General features: G+C 36.2%; 2 protein-coding genes across 5 annotated transcripts in view; both read left to right on the forward strand.

Annotated features, from left to right (window-relative positions):
- LOC126821183 (uncharacterized) overlaps positions 1–22150 on the forward strand; it is a 115221-nt gene that overhangs the window by 43146 nt on the left and 49925 nt on the right. For 3 of the 4 annotated variants that reach the window (XM_056101397.1, XM_050549586.2, XM_050549587.2), the window contains exon 4: positions 308–3365. In XM_056101397.1, coding sequence (XP_055957372.1) covers positions 2248–3174 — 927 coding nt within the window. In that variant the 5' untranslated portion in view covers positions 308–2247 and the 3' untranslated portion in view covers positions 3175–3365. Of the gene's footprint in view, positions 1–307; positions 6773–22150 lie in introns of those variants that run through there. The other variant, XM_056101396.1, reaches the window with a different exon arrangement.
- Positions 15473–20864, forward strand: LOC126821182 (uncharacterized). Its single transcript, XM_050549585.2, has 2 exons — positions 15473–17292; positions 18997–20864. The coding sequence occupies exons 1-2, from the start codon at positions 16903–16905 to the stop codon at positions 19564–19566; spliced, it is 960 nt and encodes a 319-aa protein (XP_050405542.2). The 5' UTR covers positions 15473–16902; the 3' UTR covers positions 19567–20864.

A 22150-nucleotide genomic window follows, 5' to 3' on the forward strand; every position in this document is an offset into this window, starting at 1 on the left:
TTCACTTGGCTCCGATGTTAATGGATTAATTTTAGTTGTAAATTTGGATGAATGCTGCATGATTTCGTTATCCTGGTTGCTGATTGGTTCACGTGACTTTGTTTGTAAATAATAACACAACAGGAGCACATGTAGCCCAGTGGATTTGTAAACAAAGCTGATAGTTAACAAAAAACTATTTTAAAATAATTTCTCATTATTTATGAAAATATTTATGTATGATAAGGTTCTAATATACTGTTCTAATTGCTAATGTCAATAATGTTAGATAAATGGAAATTTATTTTATTTCTGTTTATTATTTCAGACTTTATCAATGGCTTTACCAGGTCTTATTCAAAGTTTTAAGGAAGACCTCTTGATTGATGAAAATGGAGAAATTAAATTAATTCGAGATACTTTTCGTAAGGGATTGTTAGTTTATCTTTATGGTGAAAATAAAAAAGATCGTGCAGCCACAGCACGTCAACTACAACAGCTGACAGATGACTTTAGATTGGCCAATTTTGATAGTGTGAAAACTATTGTTCAGCGAACTGTACAATCACTGGACAGTTTAAAAAAAAACACTCAGAGAAATTGGACATCAATTTTAAATTTATTAAATGAACCTTTAAAGTGTCCTCGTCCTGCAGTTGGAGAAGTCACACCAACTATTTCAGAAGTCGAATTTAATTCTCCTCAGCCATCAACTTCATCTGCAACTCCAACATCATTGACTGTTACACCTCAACCAGCTTCTTTAAAGAGAGTAAATTATCACTCTGAGTGTTCTCCGTCTCCTAAAAAACTAAAGATTGACTGCAAAAGCTGTGTGCATCGTAGAACATCAGTGAAAAAGCTAACAAAATCAAGACGGAATTTATTAGCTGAGCTGAAAATAGTGAAACCCCAAAGTTCAGAAAAAATTAGATTGTGTCAGGCTTTGACTCGTAAAGAAAATATTGAGACTTCACTTTGTGCTAAAGTCCGTGGTTTGAAGGCTGAGTTAGTGAAAAAAGATCGATGTATTAAACAATACATTGTCTAATACTTCTGTTTATAATGATGTTTCTAAGACAAAAAGCGAAATTTAAGTCCTGTTTGAAAAAATTACAAGTAGAAAATTTAGACATCAAAAATAAATTGTCTCAGCTGGAAAGAGCTTATGAAAATCTATCACTTGAATTTGAAGAGGCCAAAACTGTTTGTATCGTTATAAGTTATAAAAAAGATGACAAAACCTACAGCGATAAGTTTCGTAAAGCAGCTTATTATTGTCTACAAAACCAAGTACCTGTAGAGACAACAAGTAATGTCATAAACCATGTTTTGGAAGAATTAGCTGATGTATCTATTGCCAATTTTGCAAGTGCAGGAACAATCAGCCAGTATTCTTATGAATTGGGTGTAATGAGTGACCTGCAGGTGGGAGATGTCCTAATTAATAATGATAACCTAACAAGATCATGGGATGCTACATCACTAGCGGGTGATCATGTGAATGAAATCCATATAACAATTGGAATTGTGCCTCCCACAGGTTATGTTATGCAGGTGGCAGTTCTCCCTGGTGGTGAGGCAGTAGATTATGCTAATCATGTAAAGGAAAGTCTCCATGACATCGTTCATACATACTCATCATTTCACAATATAAGTGCTGTGGTGACTGAAAAAAAAGTAATAAGTCATTTGAAAAATACCATGTCTGATTGTGTAAATGTGAATGCTGCTGCGGTGAGAGAACTCGAGAGAGACTTGGATATTAAACTTCTATCGTTAAACTGTAATGTCCACCCTCTAGAGAGTGTTGCTCGAAAATGTTGGGAGTTGCTGAAAACCTATGACACTGATAATTCTGTCGAAAGCAATACCTTCGGCAGTGACTGTCGTGCCGCTAATCTTTTGTACGGAATCAGTAAAATGCGCTACAAACAGGGCAAAGGCGATCTACATGGGTTTACGTTATTTCTAAAAAAGCATGACCTTAAGTGTGGTGTTATTGTAAGATATGTCGGAAATCGCTTTCACATTATTTTTCATCTAGCTGGAGTTGTTATTCACCTGTATGATAAGCTATGTTTATACTTCCATAAAATGTGCAATAACCAGACCACTCTTCGCAGCGCATTACTAAAAGATCTACAAAACACTACAATAGTTTTAGAATTGCGTGTTTTAGGGCTATTGGGAAAATTACTTACTGGACCATGGATGGTAAAATTTTATGCAAACTAGTCTAATCTTACTAATCTTGAAACAAATCCTATGGTGAATACCTGTTTAACCAATTTGAGATATTTTAGGGAAAACCCATTATCTCTGTTGACTGTAAAAAAGGATGTGTTTGACAGGGAACTGGAAGTTGATGATGGTGTTTTACAAGCTCTCTGTCAACCCCTGTCAAGTCTTTATGCAGAAGAACAGTTTAAAAAAATCAGCTGTTCATTGGTGGATGGTATTATTGGTGTCCTGGAAAGGCAACTCGAACGTTACATTGGTGGTGATTTGTCAAACCCTTCACCAGCTCTTTTGGAACAAACCAAGTCTGCCCCTACACATAACATGTTTGCAGAGTGTATCATGGGACTCACTGACCATCATTTTAAACGAGCTCTGAATGCTACAACAGGCTTTATAGATAGAAAAGTGAAATCCGCCAAAAACAACACCATGTCATGGCTTGCCAGTAAGACATCAACTCAACAGAAATCCATCATCTATTTTGGTATTACCAGAGCAAGACAAATGAGAAATTTGTGGAAAAAAAGGGCTGAAAATATTGCTAAAATACAAGACCATAGAGTGAGTAACAAGTTGCAGAAATTTGACAAAAGCGCCCGTATGAAAATCGAACGGAACTTAAAGGACATTTATGAAAAAGGAGCAACAGTCGCGGATAAGTTATCCTCATTTGACAGTGAAACGCAACAATTTATAACGACAGTTATAAGTGATCTTGCTGTCCTCACTGATGTGTTTATAGACCATATATGGTATGATTCCGATGATGGTCAAAAACATCTTTATCATGGAAAAGTTATCTGGGCTCTATCGCGTGCCAAAATTCCAAATCTAAAAGTGGCTTACTGGTCTCCAGAGGAAACAGTCGAGGATGCAGTTGACTACAAGTTTACAGTAGTGCAGTTCCTGGCAGATTATTTGTCTGGTGATTTAACACTAAATGACATGTAGGCCTAAAATAAAACCAATTTCGTCATCAATGTAGTTGGTCTCCGGAACCAACTGTCTATCGCCAAAGAAGATAAACTACCAAGATCTCTGCAGTGTGTTGAAGGTTTTTGTATTTCAGTCAGTGAGGGCTTCAATCTGTATACCTTTATATCTTCATTAAAACCAAGTATGAATGATCCAAACAATGAAAGGTTAAAATATTTGATTTTTGGAAATAAAATTTCATGTATCATTTCTTTCTCATGTCGTCAAGGTCAGCAGGACACCTAAAACACAGGATAGAGACAAAGTAATTAAGTATCCTATAAGCTGTGTACTTGAAGAACATTTTGGCAAAATTTCAGATGAATATTTGAAAAACTGTTGAAGTTATATCATTTTTACTGTGATCGGTTAAGATTTATACATCTTTTCTGGTCTGACCTTTCAAGAGGTCAAGGTCAAAGGTCATTGATAATTAACATTTAGGACCCTATTAATTTGTGCAACGCAGGCACCTTATCTTAAGGAATAACATTTTGGCAAAATTTCAGATGAAAAACTGTTGAAGTTATATCATTTTTACTGTGATCGGTTAAGATTTATAGATCTTTTCTGGTCTGACCTTTCGAGAGGTCAAGGTCAAAGGTCATTGATAATTAACATTTAGGACCCTATTAATTTGTGCAACGCAGGCACCTTATCTTAAGGAATAACATTTTGGCAAAATTTCAGATGAATATCTGAAAAACTGTTGAAGTTATATCATTTTTACTGTGATCGGTTAAGATTTATACATCTTTTCTGGTCTGACGTTTCGAGAGGTCAAGGTCAAAGGTCATTGATAATTAACATTTAGGACCCTATTAATTTGTGCAACGCAGGCACCTTATCTTAAGGAATACTTACTCCAAATTTCTTGTTTGTACTTTTAATAGTCTTGAAGATATGTGTTTTTAAGTGATTATCTAGCCGGAAATTATCACAATTTTTATTATTTTAATTGCATTGTCTTCTCATTTACATATAACAAAAGGGACGAATTTTAACGAGGTTAAATTTGAATATCTCGGCTTCTAGTTAAGCTAGCTCGAAAAACTAAACACCATTGTTTATCATTTAAAAAGCTCTTTAAAATGAAACAGGTTTGGGAGGTGTAACTATCTATCTAAAAAAAATAGTAAAGTGCCTATCTATTGTCTAAGACAAAACGTGAAAATAAACTAATAATTTGATCTCTTTTATTTCTTTTTATTATAATAGAACGACGACCCTTTTTCGCTGAAGATCAAACAAAACCTACTAAATACATTTCATGCTTATATGTAACGCATAACTTTGCCAAACTTTATTTCAGAGAAAGCCAATTTAAAAAGGAATGTATCATATATTAAGTTTAATTTTTAATAAAGAATGGAGACATCATAAATAAGTTAATTCGATGTTTTTGTGGCATGTACTATATTAGATGAGATCGAAATAGCATTTTAGATTAGGGGTTACAGAACAACAAGTAAGGTGGAATTAAAAAGTCAAAGGGAACTGTTCTTCAGATTGAATGGCGACGCCAATCATAAAATTTTACTAAGTTCGTGCTGCCAGACTTTCTTGGCAGAAATAGCTCTTTGAAATTAATGTCTCCGTTAGAAATTTTGGCATTTACCTGTGACAATAATTTTAGCTTCGTTTAAAAATCGTGAAGCATATATTTTCAACTTAGAAGAAATGTTAGAAAATGGCTAAAAAACAATCAGCATTGTTGATTGTAAAATATTTTTGGTTCATTTTCTGCTTGAATGATTGCTGAATAAACGTTCATGGACACGTATTAGTCCGATAATACCTTGCTGACTTTTTCATTTCGGCACCAAAGAGTCTGGTGGATGCATACTGTCAATCAAAGTTCCATAGTGAGAATTGACACGTAACATCAAAAGAAACCGTTTGACAGAACATATACGCCCCTTTAACAACAAACCTTGTTGTAGTCGTGTGGACAATATGACTTTTATTGTTAATTGTCAGTAGCAATAATTACAAATTTTGAAAAGAGATGTCGATGTATTTGTGATTTTACATGTAGCTTCAGTCCATTCAATAACCTGTATTTATTACTCAAATGGTTTCTCAATTAGCAGAATGTCAAAATAAAGAAAACACAGTTACACTTACAATATGACTAACTATGAAGTTATTCGTCGCGATTTCACAGAGTTGTTAGGATTTGGCCGTACCCCCACTCCACCCGCTACATGTAATACCAATTTGTAACAATTAATTGTGATTACTGTGTTACGGTAAAACTCCTGTTTTTAGGAATGTGGATATGTGGGATTGTTCAATTTTTTTAAAATCGGTACAGACTTGAAAGTTTGCGCATGCAGAGCGTCTTCTGAACAAAATGATGTTTAGTCACCATATTTGCAGTTGTATTATGCACAAACGTCATTCCTTAAATAGCCCCACGCCCCTTTAACAACTTATAAAGCATGATTTTTCTGTTAGGCAATTTACTTCTCCGTACCAGTTGGAAACGTAATTGTCTAAGGTCTAAATGAAATGTGAAGTTTAATCAAATATCAAATTGGATTGGGGAACAGGGAAATGTATTTCTGCATAAAAGTACAATGCTGTTTGTTTCAAAGCTGCGTTGGGCTGTTCATCTATTTAATGTGATTTATATTTGATATTTGTGATTGATATCCGACTGTCATAAAAAAAATGGCCTATTAAAAACTAACATCAAATAACGACCAGGGTTCGAAATAACATGCGAACGGTCGTTCAGGTTACGCATAGGTTACCATGACCCGGAAACATGCGAACGGACTTCCGTTCTCGATTTTTTTTTAGTTATTTGCAATTTTGTAGAGTGTAGGCCCTATTAGGATTAACAATAATCCACTAAATTGGCTTAGGGATATGGGCCCTGCTGATTTAATAAGCTTTAGGGGTAGCTGGCCAATCTTTTAATTGGCCCCAAATCCCCCTAGGCTAATTCGAGGGTTGGCTCTAAACAAATATGGCAGCAAATTGATGCATCGTAACCTATAGGTTACCATTTGAAATTTGATGCAGATTAGCGTAACCTATTTTGAGGTTACCATATAAGAGGCTTATTTCATACCCTGACGACCTATATGTTCTTTCTTAAAGAATTCAGATATCATAAATTATCTGCTAGCTATTATAAAATTGTACAATACACAAACAGGGTAAGCGATATGATCAATTCTTCCCCAAGAGCTACCAAATTATCAGAATTTTCAACAAAAAAATTGACAAATTTTATAGTTTTATATCAATATCTTCTCAAATAAAGTAACCGAAAAGTTTTCCCCAACACGTGCGAATAAGCTCGTGCAAGCCTTTACATGTATAAATAGAATTGTTACTTTGATCAAGGAGCCGTTACTGAGATTGACGACTCCGTGCTCTGCACGGACTATTCGTGAAATGTTAAGACGTGAAGTCTGAAATGGTAGGGCTGACATTTGAATTATATTATTTTTTTGATCAGGAATCCAGTTATATGGTACAAATTTGAAGACACAAATAATAACTTGTCGGAAGACGATATTAAGTATATTTTTTAAATCATTTAACAATTATGATCTATCTTTAAACACTTATTAGTTATTAATTTTTCTCTTTTATATTTTTTAAACAAATTTTTTTTTTTTTCAATCCTTTTATTTAAATGACCAAATTTATTGTACATAATCATATACTTTAAATTTATTAAATTTAACGATCCTTTCTTTTTTAACAATCTGTACATAAATAAATTTAAAAATCCTGTGAAGTCACCACCATTATTATATATAAGGCGTCACATTTCGCTGAATGTAGAGGGCCCTCTAGAAGCAATGGGCATAGCCATCACATTGAGCAATAATACAAAATTGACAATAGTGAATGTCTATGCAATAACCCTATTGCTGCACGTGCTTTCTCTCTAGAACACCTGGAAGACAACTGGTCGTCTGATGAATGGGACCATGTTTATATGGATGGCTCACACAATCCTGAAAGGGACACCAGCTCGTTTGGAATATACCAGCCAAACGGGGAACAGGGAATAAGCAGGAAACTGCCCAATAACTGTTCGGTGTACACTGCAGAGATTGTGGCCATCCGTCCCATCAAAAGGCTAGTAAGTTCGTCATTCCGAGCGACTCTCTGAACAATCTGATTTCTATCCAAAACGACAACTCGGACTCAAGACCAGAAGTCATTTTGGAAATCAGGCAGCTGTACCAGAGGGTCCTAGACAAGGGAAGCAAATTAGAGCTCGTGTGGATTCCATCAGATGTGGATATCAGAGGAAACGAGGAGGCCGATCGACTCGCCAGCGAAGGTCTCAAGGACACAGCACCACTCCGCACTATAGAATACAGTACCACGGTATTTTAAAAAGACAGGTCAATTCTATCTGGGAACTAAAGCTCGTTGAACTTAACACATACAGATTCCGGGTGGATCACAAGATCTACACGAAAACAGCGATCAATCACCCTAGAAGAGATATATGCAAACTTATATCGAAACTAAGGGTGAAAGAGCAGCTGCGAGACTTAAAACACCAAGTCATCGTCTGTGAGTGCGGAGAAAAATGTACCACCAACCATGTCCTAGTAGACTGTGAGGTATACAAGGAGGAGAGAAGGGGACTAGTGGGGATGATGGAGAACAACAACATACCGCTCAACACTAAGAACCTACTCTTTCCGAGACCAGATCTGAAGCTGCAAATCTTTGAATTAATCCACGATCTAATGACCACGGTTGGATTAAGTAGAATATTGAAGTAAGAGAGGGTCACGATTAGACGGGCTCGGCATCTAAACACTAATCTACACAGGAGAGATAAACCAAATTAGCAGGATAGTGGAGTAAGAGAGGGTCACGGTCAGAGGGACTCGGCATCTAAACACTAATCCGCTAAAAAGACAACAAAACCGGCAGAGTGGGACAGTGGAGTAAGGGGAGGCCAAGATAAGACGGGTCTGGCACCTAAACACTAGACCCACAAAGATGACATCTACCAATCCAGAAACGAGACGCATATATGTCCGCACATATGCTGTCTCCACAGATCAACAACCAAACTATACGTTTTTATTAAATAAAGGGAAGAACTTCCCACTAAACCTACTCCATGGCCTAAGGCTGCAAATGGAAAGATTGCAAAATCATATTCTAAAAACAGGAGGAAGCCTTGGCTCTCCTATGTCTTGTCTGCTACATCACTTCTGTGGAAGCAGACGTTAAAGCACCAGGTAGTAGTAGTATTATATACTAATCTGGATAAAGGGTATTTTACCCGAAACGTCTGTTGTGATTCTTTTTAGCGGGGATCCTTTAAATCATATTATTCTACCACTTAGCCCCGCTGGTATCATTTTCTTTTGATCCAGTCTCCACGCAGATGTATCAGCCTGTCCAGCTACAACTACTTACTAAGGGAGTGTTGCCGTACCCTTTCCTGTTACCTATATTTACAAGGATAAGTATATTTACGAGAATAAGTATATTTACATACAGCAAATTTGGCTTATTCGCTATATACCCGGGGATATTTTAAAACATCTGTATTTGAACGTTTTGTAAGAGTACTGTATTCTTAAATCTGTCCTATTTCTTAAAATTCTCGGCGCAATTAGTTATTTTTCTTCGCTCGCTGTCCACACAACTCCTTTGCTGATTGGCCCAGACACCGTATGCAACCCATTATCGATAAATATTTGGTTTTGGCAATGTTTTTGGGTACCTTCATGCGATTCACTCTGATAAGTGGCAGAAAAAAAAAATTAATTCTGATCGTATACATTGCCGTTGAGTGTTAATCGAAACCACGTGGCTGAAGATGTAAATTAATCTACAAGCGGGTGTGTGTCATTGAGTAATACTATTACTAATCAACTGTCACGGGTCAGTGATAAAGCCGTCTACAACTCATTATTTACTCCGAATAATTAATCCAAGTGGTGATTGTTTGATATCTCATATCATCTTTAAAAAAATAATCTATAGGCCTTAAATGGAAATAAACAAAATGGCCAATAATGTTTTTTTCGAAGAGAATTTTATTGATAGCTGAATTCCGTTTACCGGCATGCAAAGTAAGGAATGCATTTGGGTTATTATTGTTTAAAATTCTCTTATCACAATGGGTCGAAAAAATGAGAACGACCAACGAGCCGAAATGCGACGATTCTCGGGTTTGCCGTTGAGTATCCTCTGAATAATGTTGATATTTACATCAAAGCCAAAATGCACGAAAGTGGACGTAAGCATTGACTATGAAATTGACATTTCTATAGGGACTCATATTTTGATAACGTCACGGTACCTGAAAATAATAATAGACCTATCGTACACGGAAAATCCTATTTTAATTCACGTGTTAAATGAACACGTGTACAGCTGTTGCGGCTTCTTTGATGATAATCCAATCAACAATCTTAATCTCCTGACCACTAGCTGGCACCAAGGTGCTAATTAATTGATGAGATTAACTGAGTTAATCTCACTAAAGTTATATTATACACAACAGACTAGTAATGTATAGATTGTTCTTCAGTATAACACTATCGTGTGAATATTATGCCGTATGTGTTGTGGATGTTTCGTTACGAAAGGAGTGCATTTATTACGATTTTCGTCGTCAGAACCCTTGAAATCCTAAATAAAAACATATTAAACGAAAAAAATATAGCAAATAAATTGCGGAAATAGTCGGATCAAATTTTTACTACGATTTTCGTCTTCAGCAACCCTGAAAACCCATGGAAAGATCTATTCAACGACAAAACAGCAGATAAATGGCCTGGTTGCTATGGGATTTTGTTTTGGAACATACCAAATCTTTGACTTGCTTTTTCTCAAAACTTACTTTTGTGAGTTGGGTAGCTTCTAATGGACATAGCTCAGTCAATTTTTGCCCAATTTAAACAAACTATACATCAAATTGAAGGCAATGAGTTGGAGAATGTGAAAATAACAATAACTCAATTTTCAAAATTTCCTCATTGTGACTCTGTATGCTGTGGGGGGGTCACATTTGTGTGTGAATTACCACTGTTTGGTTGGTTGTTTTGTATTATTTATCAATGTGGACATTTCTGTTTTATGGATATTGCTATTGAAGGTAAGATGCACAATTTACGCATGGTGGCTCGTTTTTATAAATTTAATTAATGTGAAACGGTGAGTGCGTGTCTTTTTAGTAATAAAGCCGAAATATATTTCGGTTGTAGAAAAAATAGTTTTTGCTGGATTTACTCTCTATATTATTCCCGTGGATATTCAAATTGGGCACTGACTGCTGGGTATTTATAAATGACGACATTACATTCGCCTTTCCGTATACGATAGATTAAGGTCCATTTTTTTATTTCATTAAATGCAACTTTATATATATGGTACGCAATACAAAAGACACATAAGAGAAATGTAGATCATAGCGAGCACACACACCTGTCTAAAGACCTGTCTTTAATTATACAAAGACCTGCATAAAACACACGGTCGATTGGTAAATCGCACGGTAAAACAGTTTTACATCCCAAATTTGATTTAACACGTACGTGTCGGATAAAGCCGATTGGTTCTTGATTATACACCTTTTGGTGCAGTTATCGCAACAATTACACACCATTGACATTCATTTTTTACCGGTCGGTAAATTAACACACCTCTACAGAAAAGGCACCGTCGCACAGTTTTTCACCCCTAGCGTTAATTAACTCACCTCTCAGACAATTTTTCACCCTTGTTAATTAACGCACCTTATTTACAATTTTAACGCAGTAATACCGAGTAATAGTCGGGAAATTAATTTTCTTTCGATAGACGTACAAATAACAAGCCAGGCAGAGATTTCTATAAGGGCTGTGCACAGATTCACCAATTAGTAGTTCCCAGTGATGTAGCCTGTTTTTTATCAGATATTATCAAGATTATAAATATTTTATATATTATTCAAATTATTACGATTTTTATAAGGTCGTATACTGTCGTCGTCTCCGTCCGCAATTGTGGACGCTCTAAAGGCTAAAGTTAATATCCGATTGACTTTAAATTTATATACAGTGCTTAAGGCCATGAGACGAAGAAGCCTATTGATTTTCAGCGATTTCCGATAATTACTGCCAGAGTTATGGCCCTTGATCACTTCAAAAAATGTTGTGGACGCTCTAGAGGCTAAAGTTAATATCCGATTGACTTAAAATTTATACACAGTGTTTAAGGTCATAAGACGAAGAAGCCTATTGATTTTCAGCGATTTACGATTATTACTGCTTGAGATATGGCCCTTGATCACTTTGAAAAATCTTGTGGATGCTCTAGAGGCTAAAGTTAATATCCGATTGACTTTAAATTTATACACAGTGTTTGAGGTCATGATATTAAAAGTTTTGTATACTAAACGTTAGCATGGGGCAGAACTTTATAGAAACCAAACAAATTACTTCATGAGTTGTTACTCTTAATCAGATTTTAGTGTATTATAAATGTTTCATTACCGAAAAAAGTAATAATATGCGACGACACTTGTTGACTGCCCGGACGATTTATCTGCTGTGGGCGGGACAACCGACCAGTCTCCTTACGTAAAACCCATACAATACCGGTTCATTATGGTATCATGGCTGTGTTCATTATTCTATCTGGGGTTCAGATACCATTACGGTACCTGAAAATAACAGTAGACCTATCGTACACGGAAAACCTTATTTTAATTGAGTCGTGTTATGAAGGTAAAATAATACACGTATAGCTGTGTTTCTTTGATAATCAAGAAACTAAACACGATTACCTAATCACTATTCTTAATCTCCTGAGCACTAACACAAAGGTGCTAATTAAGTGGTGAAATTAACAGAATTTATTCCCATAAAAGTTTTAATATACAAGACCTACATTAGTAATGAATGGACTTTTCTCTTTCGTTCTAAATTATAACACTGAGAGAAATATTGAACAAAACTTAAGAAATATGCGTATATGACATGGTTGCTATGTGTTGTTTTTTTTTTTAGAACATAACGTTATCTTTAACTTGCTTTTTCTCATCACTACCTTACTTGATTGCTGACCACATGCTCTGCACAGACAATTCGTAAAACGGTAAGACGTGAAGTATGAAATGGTCGGGTTGACGTTTGAATTATATGGGGTATTTTTTTATTATCAGGAATCAGGTTATATGATGCAAATTTGAAGATACCAATAATAATGTAAATAGATTTTCACACGATTGTTCTGTGCTCATAATTGCAGCTTGTATGTATGCATTGGTATGTGTATGTGTATGAAATTCATTATTTCTGTTCATTACAGTTCCTACCAAATTTTTGAGACCAGAATCGCGCCGACGCGGCGAAAAAAACCACTCCGAATTCTCTTAGATTTCACGGTGAAATTTCGCTTAATTCCGCGGCGATTTTTCTCTAAGATTCGCCGTGTTTCTCTAGGAATTCGCCGTGTTTCTCTAGGAATTCACCGTGTTTCTCTAGGAATTCACCGTGTTTTCTCTAGGAATTCACCGTGTTTCTCTAGGAATTCACCGTGTTTCGGTAAAAGTACATCGTGCTTTGCCGTGCTTCCCGCAAGGAATTTGCGAGCCTACCTTAAGCTAGGGTCGAACTAATATTGTCTATAATACATTTGTAAATTGAAGGGGTTGTAATATAGTAATGCTCCCGGGAATATGTTTAAAGTACAGGCCGATTTGAATAACAAATGAGTTAGGTAATCTCGGGGAGACATTTACCGGCATTCTGTATAGGTTAGGATTTTTTTCCCCAACGCACTGTATACATGTACATACATAACGCCGGCGAAAATGTATGCCAAAATAAACAACTTACAATTTTTTAAACGTATCATTACATCTTCGTCTATAACTTAGATGTAACCCACCAATTATTGGCTGCTATCAAATCCAAACTTTAAATTATATATTTGTACGATGAGATTTTACACACTACTTCATAACCCGCAGCTTCAGTTAAACTAAATCAACGCCCCATAAAGCACAGCGCCATAAATCACTTCCGCAATGCGTTAGTCACGTGGTCAGAAACGCGCGAAAACCTGAGCTGTTGGGTTCGACACGGGGACTATATTCTTAGCAAATCTTGACTGTCACCGGTATATGATAACAATGTATTATGACGTATTAAAACAATTCACCATGAAGCACATCAAAGACAATCAGTTAAAACAACGATAACTGAGTAGTGATTAATTCGTATTATCTGTACTCATCCGTGTTAATAGCTGCAATAATTCTTAATCACGGCTACAATTGATACTCTATTCGGGGCTTTGAGCAAGTAAAATTAGGTTTAATTACAAAATGATGACAGTTTGCGTGGAAATAAGTAATTATGTTACAGTTATTCTGTATTTTCTAGCAAAACGGAAGACATCAGTAGTGGACTACTCGAACCAATAATAAAGAGTTGTTTTAATAAATTGATAATTGTGTTTTAATATGTATCTGTTTTCTTTGAATTAATAAAGTGTTATGTATTACCCGTGGTATTTTGTCACAATGAAGCAAAACCAAGATGTTTTCTTAGGGAGCCAGACTTTGTTTGTATATAGAAGAGCTTGAATCTGATGATTACATTGTATTAACCACCTGAATGGGTCAAATTTAAACAATGACATGGCTTCCTGTAGATTTGTCGAAAGCCTTTGTCTCTTAGCTTGGTGGTTGAGAAGTATTATCGTTTGTTTTATATAAAATTAATTGGAGTAAATAGAATCAAAGAACTTTTGCCGATACCTTGTACGTATAAATGGCAGGTTATAGTCGAATGGTTTATTTCGAGATTATTCAATACGACAGGTTATCATTAATTCAATACGGCATCATGTGGAGAAATCAAACCAAGGAGTACTCGCATTATCTGGTTAAGTTTGACGACGGTGGCTTACTGATTGTTCCCAGAAGTAGGATATTAGAAGAGGGTAGGATTGCGGAGAATGGGAAGTACAAGGTGCAATATAACAAACCCGAAGATGTGTCTGACGCTGTTATTATAAAGACTGGAGACTACTTGACATTGTCAAGGCTAAAGAGGGAGATGGGACAAAAGAAGAAAGATGAGCATCAAAAGAACCCCAGTACAATCCCGACACCAAAGCGTACCTTAACGACGAGTCGCTTACCCCAACCGAAAAGAAAGGTAAATAGTTTTCACAAAAACAACATAACAAAAATATACAACAATTTAATAATTTTATTGCAATCGTTTTCTGACTCTAGAGGCTAAAGTTAATATCCGATTGACTTTAAATTTATACACAGTGTTTGAGGTCATGATATTAAAAGTTTTGTATACTAAACGTTAGCATGGGGCAGAACTTTATAGAAACCAAACAAATTACTTCATGAGTTGTTACTCTTAATCAGATTTTAGTGTATTATAAATGTTTCATTACCGAAAAAAGTAATAATATGCGACGACACTTGTTGACTGCCCGGACGATTTATCTGCTGTGGGCGGGACAACCGACCAGTCTCCTTACGTAAAACCCATACAATACCGGTTCATTATGGTATCATGGCTGTGTTCATTATTCTATCTGGGGTTCAGATACCATTACGGTACCTGAAAATAACAGTAGACCTATCGTACACGGAAAACCTTATTTTAATTGAGTCGTGTTATGAAGGTAAAATAATACACGTATAGCTGTGTTTCTTTGATAATCAAGAAACTAAACACGATTACCTAATCACTATTCTTAATCTCCTGAGCACTAACACAAAGGTGCTAATTAAGTGGTGAAATTAACAGAATTTATTCCCATAAAAGTTTTAATATACAAGACCTACATTAGTAATGAATGGACTTTTCTCTTTCGTTCTAAATTATAACACTGAGAGAAATATTGAACAAAACTTAAGAAATATGCGTATATGACATGGTTGCTATGTGTTGTTTTTTTTTTTAGAACATAACGTTATCTTTAACTTGCTTTTTCTCATCACTACCTTACTTGATTGCTGACCACATGCTCTGCACAGACAATTCGTAAAACGGTAAGACGTGAAGTATGAAATGGTCGGGTTGACGTTTGAATTATATGGGGTATTTTTTTATTATCAGGAATCAGGTTATATGATGCAAATTTGAAGATACCAATAATAATGTAAATAGATTTTCACACGATTGTTCTGTGCTCATAATTGCAGCTTGTATGTATGCATTGGTATGTGTATGTGTATGAAATTCATTATTTCTGTTCATTACAGTTCCTACCAAATTTTTGAGACCAGAATCGCGCCGACGCGGCGAAAAAAACCACTCCGAATTCTCTTAGATTTCACGGTGAAATTTCGCTTAATTCCGCGGCGATTTTTCTCTAAGATTCGCCGTGTTTCTCTAGGAATTCGCCGTGTTTCTCTAGGAATTCACCGTGTTTCTCTAGGAATTCACCGTGTTTTCTCTAGGAATTCACCGTGTTTCTCTAGGAATTCACCGTGTTTCGGTAAAAGTACATCGTGCTTTGCCGTGCTTCCCGCAAGGAATTTGCGAGCCTACCTTAAGCTAGGGTCGAACTAATATTGTCTATAATACATTTGTAAATTGAAGGGGTTGTAATATAGTAATGCTCCCGGGAATATGTTTAAAGTACAGGCCGATTTGAATAACAAATGAGTTAGGTAATCTCGGGGAGACATTTACCGGCATTCTGTATAGGTTAGGATTTTTTTCCCCAACGCACTGTATACATGTACATACATAACGCCGGCGAAAATGTATGCCAAAATAAACAACTTACAATTTTTTAAACGTATCATTACATCTTCGTCTATAACTTAGATGTAACCCACCAATTATTGGCTGCTATCAAATCCAAACTTTAAATTATATATTTGTACGATGAGATTTTACACACTACTTCATAACCCGCAGCTTCAGTTAAACTAAATCAACGCCCCATAAAGCACAGCGCCATAAATCACTTCCGCAATGCGTTAGTCACGTGGTCAGAAACGCGCGAAAACCTGAGCTGTTGGGTTCGACACGGGGACTATATTCTTAGCAAATCTTGACTGTCACCGGTATATGATAACAATGTATTATGACGTATTAAAACAATTCACCATGAAGCACATCAAAGACAATCAGTTAAAACAACGATAACTGAGTAGTGATTAATTCGTATTATCTGTACTCATCCGTGTTAATAGCTGCAATAATTCTTAATCACGGCTACAATTGATACTCTATTCGGGGCTTTGAGCAAGTAAAATTAGGTTTAATTACAAAATGATGACAGTTTGCGTGGAAATAAGTAATTATGTTACAGTTATTCTGTATTTTCTAGCAAAACGGAAGACATCAGTAGTGGACTACTCGAACCAATAATAAAGAGTTGTTTTAATAAATTGATAATTGTGTTTTAATATGTATCTGTTTTCTTTGAATTAATAAAGTGTTATGTATTACCCGTGGTATTTTGTCACAATGAAGCAAAACCAAGATGTTTTCTTAGGGAGCCAGACTTTGTTTGTATATAGAAGAGCTTGAATCTGATGATTACATTGTATTAACCACCTGAATGGGTCAAATTTAAACAATGACATGGCTTCCTGTAGATTTGTCGAAAGCCTTTGTCTCTTAGCTTGGTGGTTGAGAAGTATTATCGTTTGTTTTATATAAAATTAATTGGAGTAAATAGAATCAAAGAACTTTTGCCGATACCTTGTACGTATAAATGGCAGGTTATAGTCGAATGGTTTATTTCGAGATTATTCAATACGACAGGTTATCATTAATTCAATACGGCATCATGTGGAGAAATCAAACCAAGGAGTACTCGCATTATCTGGTTAAGTTTGACGACGGTGGCTTACTGATTGTTCCCAGAAGTAGGATATTAGAAGAGGGTAGGATTGCGGAGAATGGGAAGTACAAGGTGCAATATAACAAACCCGAAGATGTGTCTGACGCTGTTATTATAAAGACTGGAGACTACTTGACATTGTCAAGGCTAAAGAGGGAGATGGGACAAAAGAAGAAAGATGAGCATCAAAAGAACCCCAGTACAATCCCGACACCAAAGCGTACCTTAACGACGAGTCGCTTACCCCAACCGAAAAGAAAGGTAAATAGTTTTCACAAAAACAACATAACAAAAATATACAACAATTTAATAATTTTATTGCAATCGTTTTCTGACTTTAGGGTCGTTTAGGAGTTTTTGATTAAAATGATTACTGTCCTTCCCGAATGAACGTTCGGACCCAAAAAGTCTTTTAGGCATATCAGCCGTGGCTTTCCCACCCACCACCACAACAACCGGAACAACCTTGTACATGTGATCAATAAAGCGATTACATATGTCACGCGTAAGCACGTTGTACCAAAAGTCTTGGCAGTAATTACAGAGTTCTTCTTTTGTGGTGGGGTTCTTTTTCGATACGTAGCGCTTCAGCATATTCCACACCATTTCGATTGGATTTAAGTCTGGGCTTTCGGGGGGGGTGCACCACCAGTTAATGTTATTGTCCTCCATAAATGTTTTTGCAAGTCGGGATGTGTGCTTTGGATCATTATCCTGTTGGAAGCGATGTCCATCGTGAAATCTCTTATTTATGAATGGTAGTAAAGTTTTTTTTAAAATTTCCTCTGTATAGAAAACACTGTCCATAATACCATCAAATATAAGAAGTTGGCTTTTTCCTTTACGACTAATACCCCCCCACAAGTGAACTTTGTATGGGTGTTTTGGGCGACACTGTTGTGGTGCTCTCTGATCTTTTTGTCTATATGCAACTGTTTTGTTATCGTGTAGTTGTATTGAGCATTCGTCTGTAAATATCACATTATCAAACTGGTCATTGGTCTCTAATAAATGTCTACAGAATTCAACCCTTTTTTCTTTATTCTGGTCTCTGATTAGTTGACAATATCGTGGTTTCGTTGATGTATAACCGGCAAAATCAATGGCGCGTCTGACTGTACTAATCGAGGTGTCTGTGCCGTGTGCTGAAAGTGTTTTCTGGATATCCCTGGCAGACTGTGCTGGGTTCTGTTGAAATTCGTTATCAATAAATACTATGTCATCGGAACACAAGTTGTTAAAATGGTGGGTTTTTTCAGTCAATACGCACTTGTTGTCAAATCGTCCTTCAATATATGCGGTTACCGTATATTTTACACCGGACAAAGACACATTCACATTAGATTGGTTAAGGTATCTATGTATAGCAGAACACTTCCAGTCTTTCTTGTGGAGTTCAACAATTTTTAATTTATCCAAGTGTGGTATACGAGTAGCAGGCATTTTTATGAATTGAGCTACTGGTTTCTTGGGTTTTATGGAGGAATCGACTACGACAATACACATGAACAGATATGCAAAAAATATACATGCGCACACGTGTCATCATATTTATATATTCAAATGGTTTCAGTCTAATTAACAAGTGACATGTCAATGTGCCGTGTCTATTCCATGGTGTGACAAATTAAGAAATGGCTGAGGTCAGACACAAAGTTACTGCTAAGTGTTAGAGTTCTTATCAGTAAATTAATTAACCCAAGTCTCTTAATTTCATGTTCAGCTTAGAAAACAAGCGAGTACTTTGGAAAATATTTTAAAATTAAAACTCGCAGCCATTTTCCATAATAGCAATGTAGTACAGATTTATATAGTGCATCTGAGACAAGCAGTTCAAACTTATTTGTCTTTTTTTTCATCTGATGTCATTATTAAATATTAAAAGTCCAATTCTTTAACCCTCAAAATATTGAAGTGTTGTTGAATGAATAAAAATAAATATATTTTATTCTCTTGTCTTTTCAGAAAATGGCATCAGTTATCCGTCGAACGACGCTAGAAAGTTTCAGTTCCAATGACCCACGTGATCTGTCAATTTCTAATGTATCCTCGAGCTCCTATTCAACTAGCTCAACACCAGAATCAGTCTTCCAGGCATCATCAAGAATACCAGTGCCCGTACGTGTAACAGTACCCCGAGATGTCGAATCGCCCTCTACGTCTGAAGAACAGTCCCTCCTGCAAGCCCTGCCAGATTTACAAGATTGTGAAATTACATGTAGGCAGCTTTTTAGGACACCTAATAGGAACAGGCAGAAAACACTCTCAGCAGTAGAAAGGTACATGAAGACAATGAATAAAAAGCAGCATGAACTACAACTAGAAGTCAAGGGACTGCGACAAGAATTAAAGGATATGAATAATCTTGTTTTGTTGATACTACAGAGACTCCCCCTCATGGCGAGGGACAAGATCAGCAGATACCACCAGTACCTAGTCCCCAGCCCGCCACACAGACGCTGCCAACGCCTGAAACTGACACATCAAAATTTGGTGATATCCCACCGGAATTTCGTATTTCTGCTGAAGATCTGAACGCCATGCACCTCCATGCTTTTAATGCCGGCCATTTCGCAACTAAAATAGTACAAAGACTTTTTCCGGAACTGACCGGACCCGACAACTTACGGCAGAAATATTCGTATTTCGGTGGGGGTAGATGCAATAAGCTAGAACTCGATACACGACGGAAATCATTCGTCGTAAGATATGTTTTACATCATTATCCTCAAGTGCAAGAAAAACATGCCTGGCAAGAGCGCGTGGTCGTAAAGATTAACGAATTTCTAAGACGAAAATGAATTTTATGTGTGTATAGACAAAAAAATTTTTAAATAGAAAAAAACAAACATTTTATGTGTGTGTGTAGACAAAATATTTTTTAAAAAGAAGAAAAAAAAGGTGTTTGCGATGGATTTGAATACATTGTTTACCAAGTGTCAAGACTTTATGTGAGTAAATACATGTACTAACTGCAATAAAAAATGAATTCACTTTTAGTGCATGTATGATTATTAAATTTTGACTGTAAAATATTATGATTTGTATACATTGTGCATATGTATTACATGTACATGTTTAACCTAATTTCGATTTTCAATAAAAATCATGTCAATGGAACCAAAAGAATATATTGTATGATTATTTAATTTTGACTGTAAAATATTATGATTTGTATACGTTGTACATTTGTATTACATGATTAACTTACTTTCGATTTTCAATAAAAATCATGACAATGGAACCAAAAGAATAAAATGCTACCCAAAACATCTCTTTAATTGTCGGTTATGGATTTATTATGCAATATCGATGCAGGTTCAATCACGAAACTTGCGCTTACACCGTCTAGTATAGCTTTTGAGCTGCTGATATGTATATGCAGTAGAAAATCGGGAAGTTGAACGTACGAAGGAATGGAATCATTCAGAAGTGTACTCAAAATAAGTAAATTATAACGGGGTGATGACGAGAATTAACACACGTGTGGCCATTGTATAAATATATGCCATGTACGCGTCTGTGTGAAATGGCTTTATTTAATATCCGCTTCTACCGAAATGAAATGAGGGGCACCCAGTAGATGTATATTGTCACAGTACCCCTTCCCACCCATATTGTTTTAATGCGTCATAATACATTGTTATTATGTACCGGTGACAGTCAAGATTTGCTAAGAATATAGTCCCCGTGTCGAACCCAACATCTCATGTTTTCGCGCGTTTCAGACCACGTGACTAACGGTTAACCACATTGCGGAAGTGATTTATGGCGTTGTGCTTTATGGATTTAGTTTAACTAAAGCTGCGAGTAATGAAGTAGTGTGTAAAATCTCATCGTATATAATTCAAAGTTTGGATTTGGTAGCAGCCAATAAGATGAAATGATACGTTGTAAGTTATTCATTGTTTACATACGCCGTACACAGTGGCACCACGTTATACATGTACAGTGTGTTAGAAATAAAAAAATACGACCGTAGCTGCCTCGCCAACGGTTAACATATCTTGTATTCAACTTAAATAAATTACATTTTCCGTCAACATGCTTACATCGGGATGATATCGGCACTCAAGCGATTCACCGTGTTCCACCGCGAAACACTATAATTCACCGTGAAACACCCTATTTCGCGGTGATTTGGCAAGCTGCCGTTTCGCTAGCGATTCTCCGAGATTCCACCGTGAAATAGAGTGTTTTTCCACGGTGTTCGGTGTTTCTAGTCTCAAACTCCAGACACGTAGTGTATCTACTACCATATTATATGTTTCAATAAATTTAGTGAAAACAGATTTGTTGAATCAAACCTTGCCACTGAACATTTAAATGCATATTTAAATATTGTAATAGTCACCAGAACCAGTTGGCCAGCATATGTGAGCCATGTGTAGACTTGATCAGGAATGTTATTATTATAGGCCTTCATTCAGTCGGCCAACGTATGTGAGCCGTGTGCAGACTTGATCCAGGAATGTTATTATTATAGGCCTTCATTCAGTCGGCCAACATATGTGAGCCGTGTGCAGACTTGAATATTATAGGCCTTCTTCCGAGGGTCTGTGTTAAGTCTCATAGTGTAGAGACCAAATTGGTAGATGTTTTTAATATTGTTAGCCTTTTGGCAAAGGTTAACTTGATGATGTTACTGACCTTCTCTAGTAAGGCAGTGTAGTGGAAGATTTAACCTAACTATATGGTATAACGACAGCAAACCCAGCAGCGAAATCAACGACGTACAGAGTGATGTCGATGTTACAGTACCATTACCACGCGTAACGCAAATAAAAACAATAATTACTTACTTTGATTGAAATGATGTCCATTCCTACTAATGAATTAGCATATATTTATTGTAACAGTTAAATCCATAAAATGTAAATTGTATGCCCATATTACTAGTAGAACATAGGTTAAATGAAGTAATGTTATCTTACTCATGATCCGTCGTCACATGCCACCATGGATCGTATATAATATGGATAGCTGACCCTGCAGCAGCTGTCATTGGACGATGAATTATGTTGTACATCGCATGCGCGAAATAGACCTACCCCAAGTGATTTCCGGTAGAAGCTATAGCTGTTGTTTACAAAGCAAAGTCGTACGATTTGATTGAGAT

Source organism: Patella vulgata, chromosome 5, assembly GCF_932274485.2.
Source record: "Patella vulgata chromosome 5, xgPatVulg1.2, whole genome shotgun sequence".
Lineage (NCBI taxonomy): Eukaryota > Metazoa > Mollusca > Gastropoda > Patellidae > Patella > Patella vulgata.

Bases quoted from the DNA above. Each gene is read 5' to 3' on its own strand.
- LOC126821182 (XM_050549585.2), top strand. From the start codon at position 16,903: ATGGCAGGTTATAGTCGAATGGTTTATTTCGAGATTATTCAATACGAC. The intron at 17,293-18,996 runs GTAAATAGTTTT...TTGTCTTTTCAG, and splicing joins TACCCCAACCGAAAAGAAAG to AAAATGGCATCAGTTATCCG.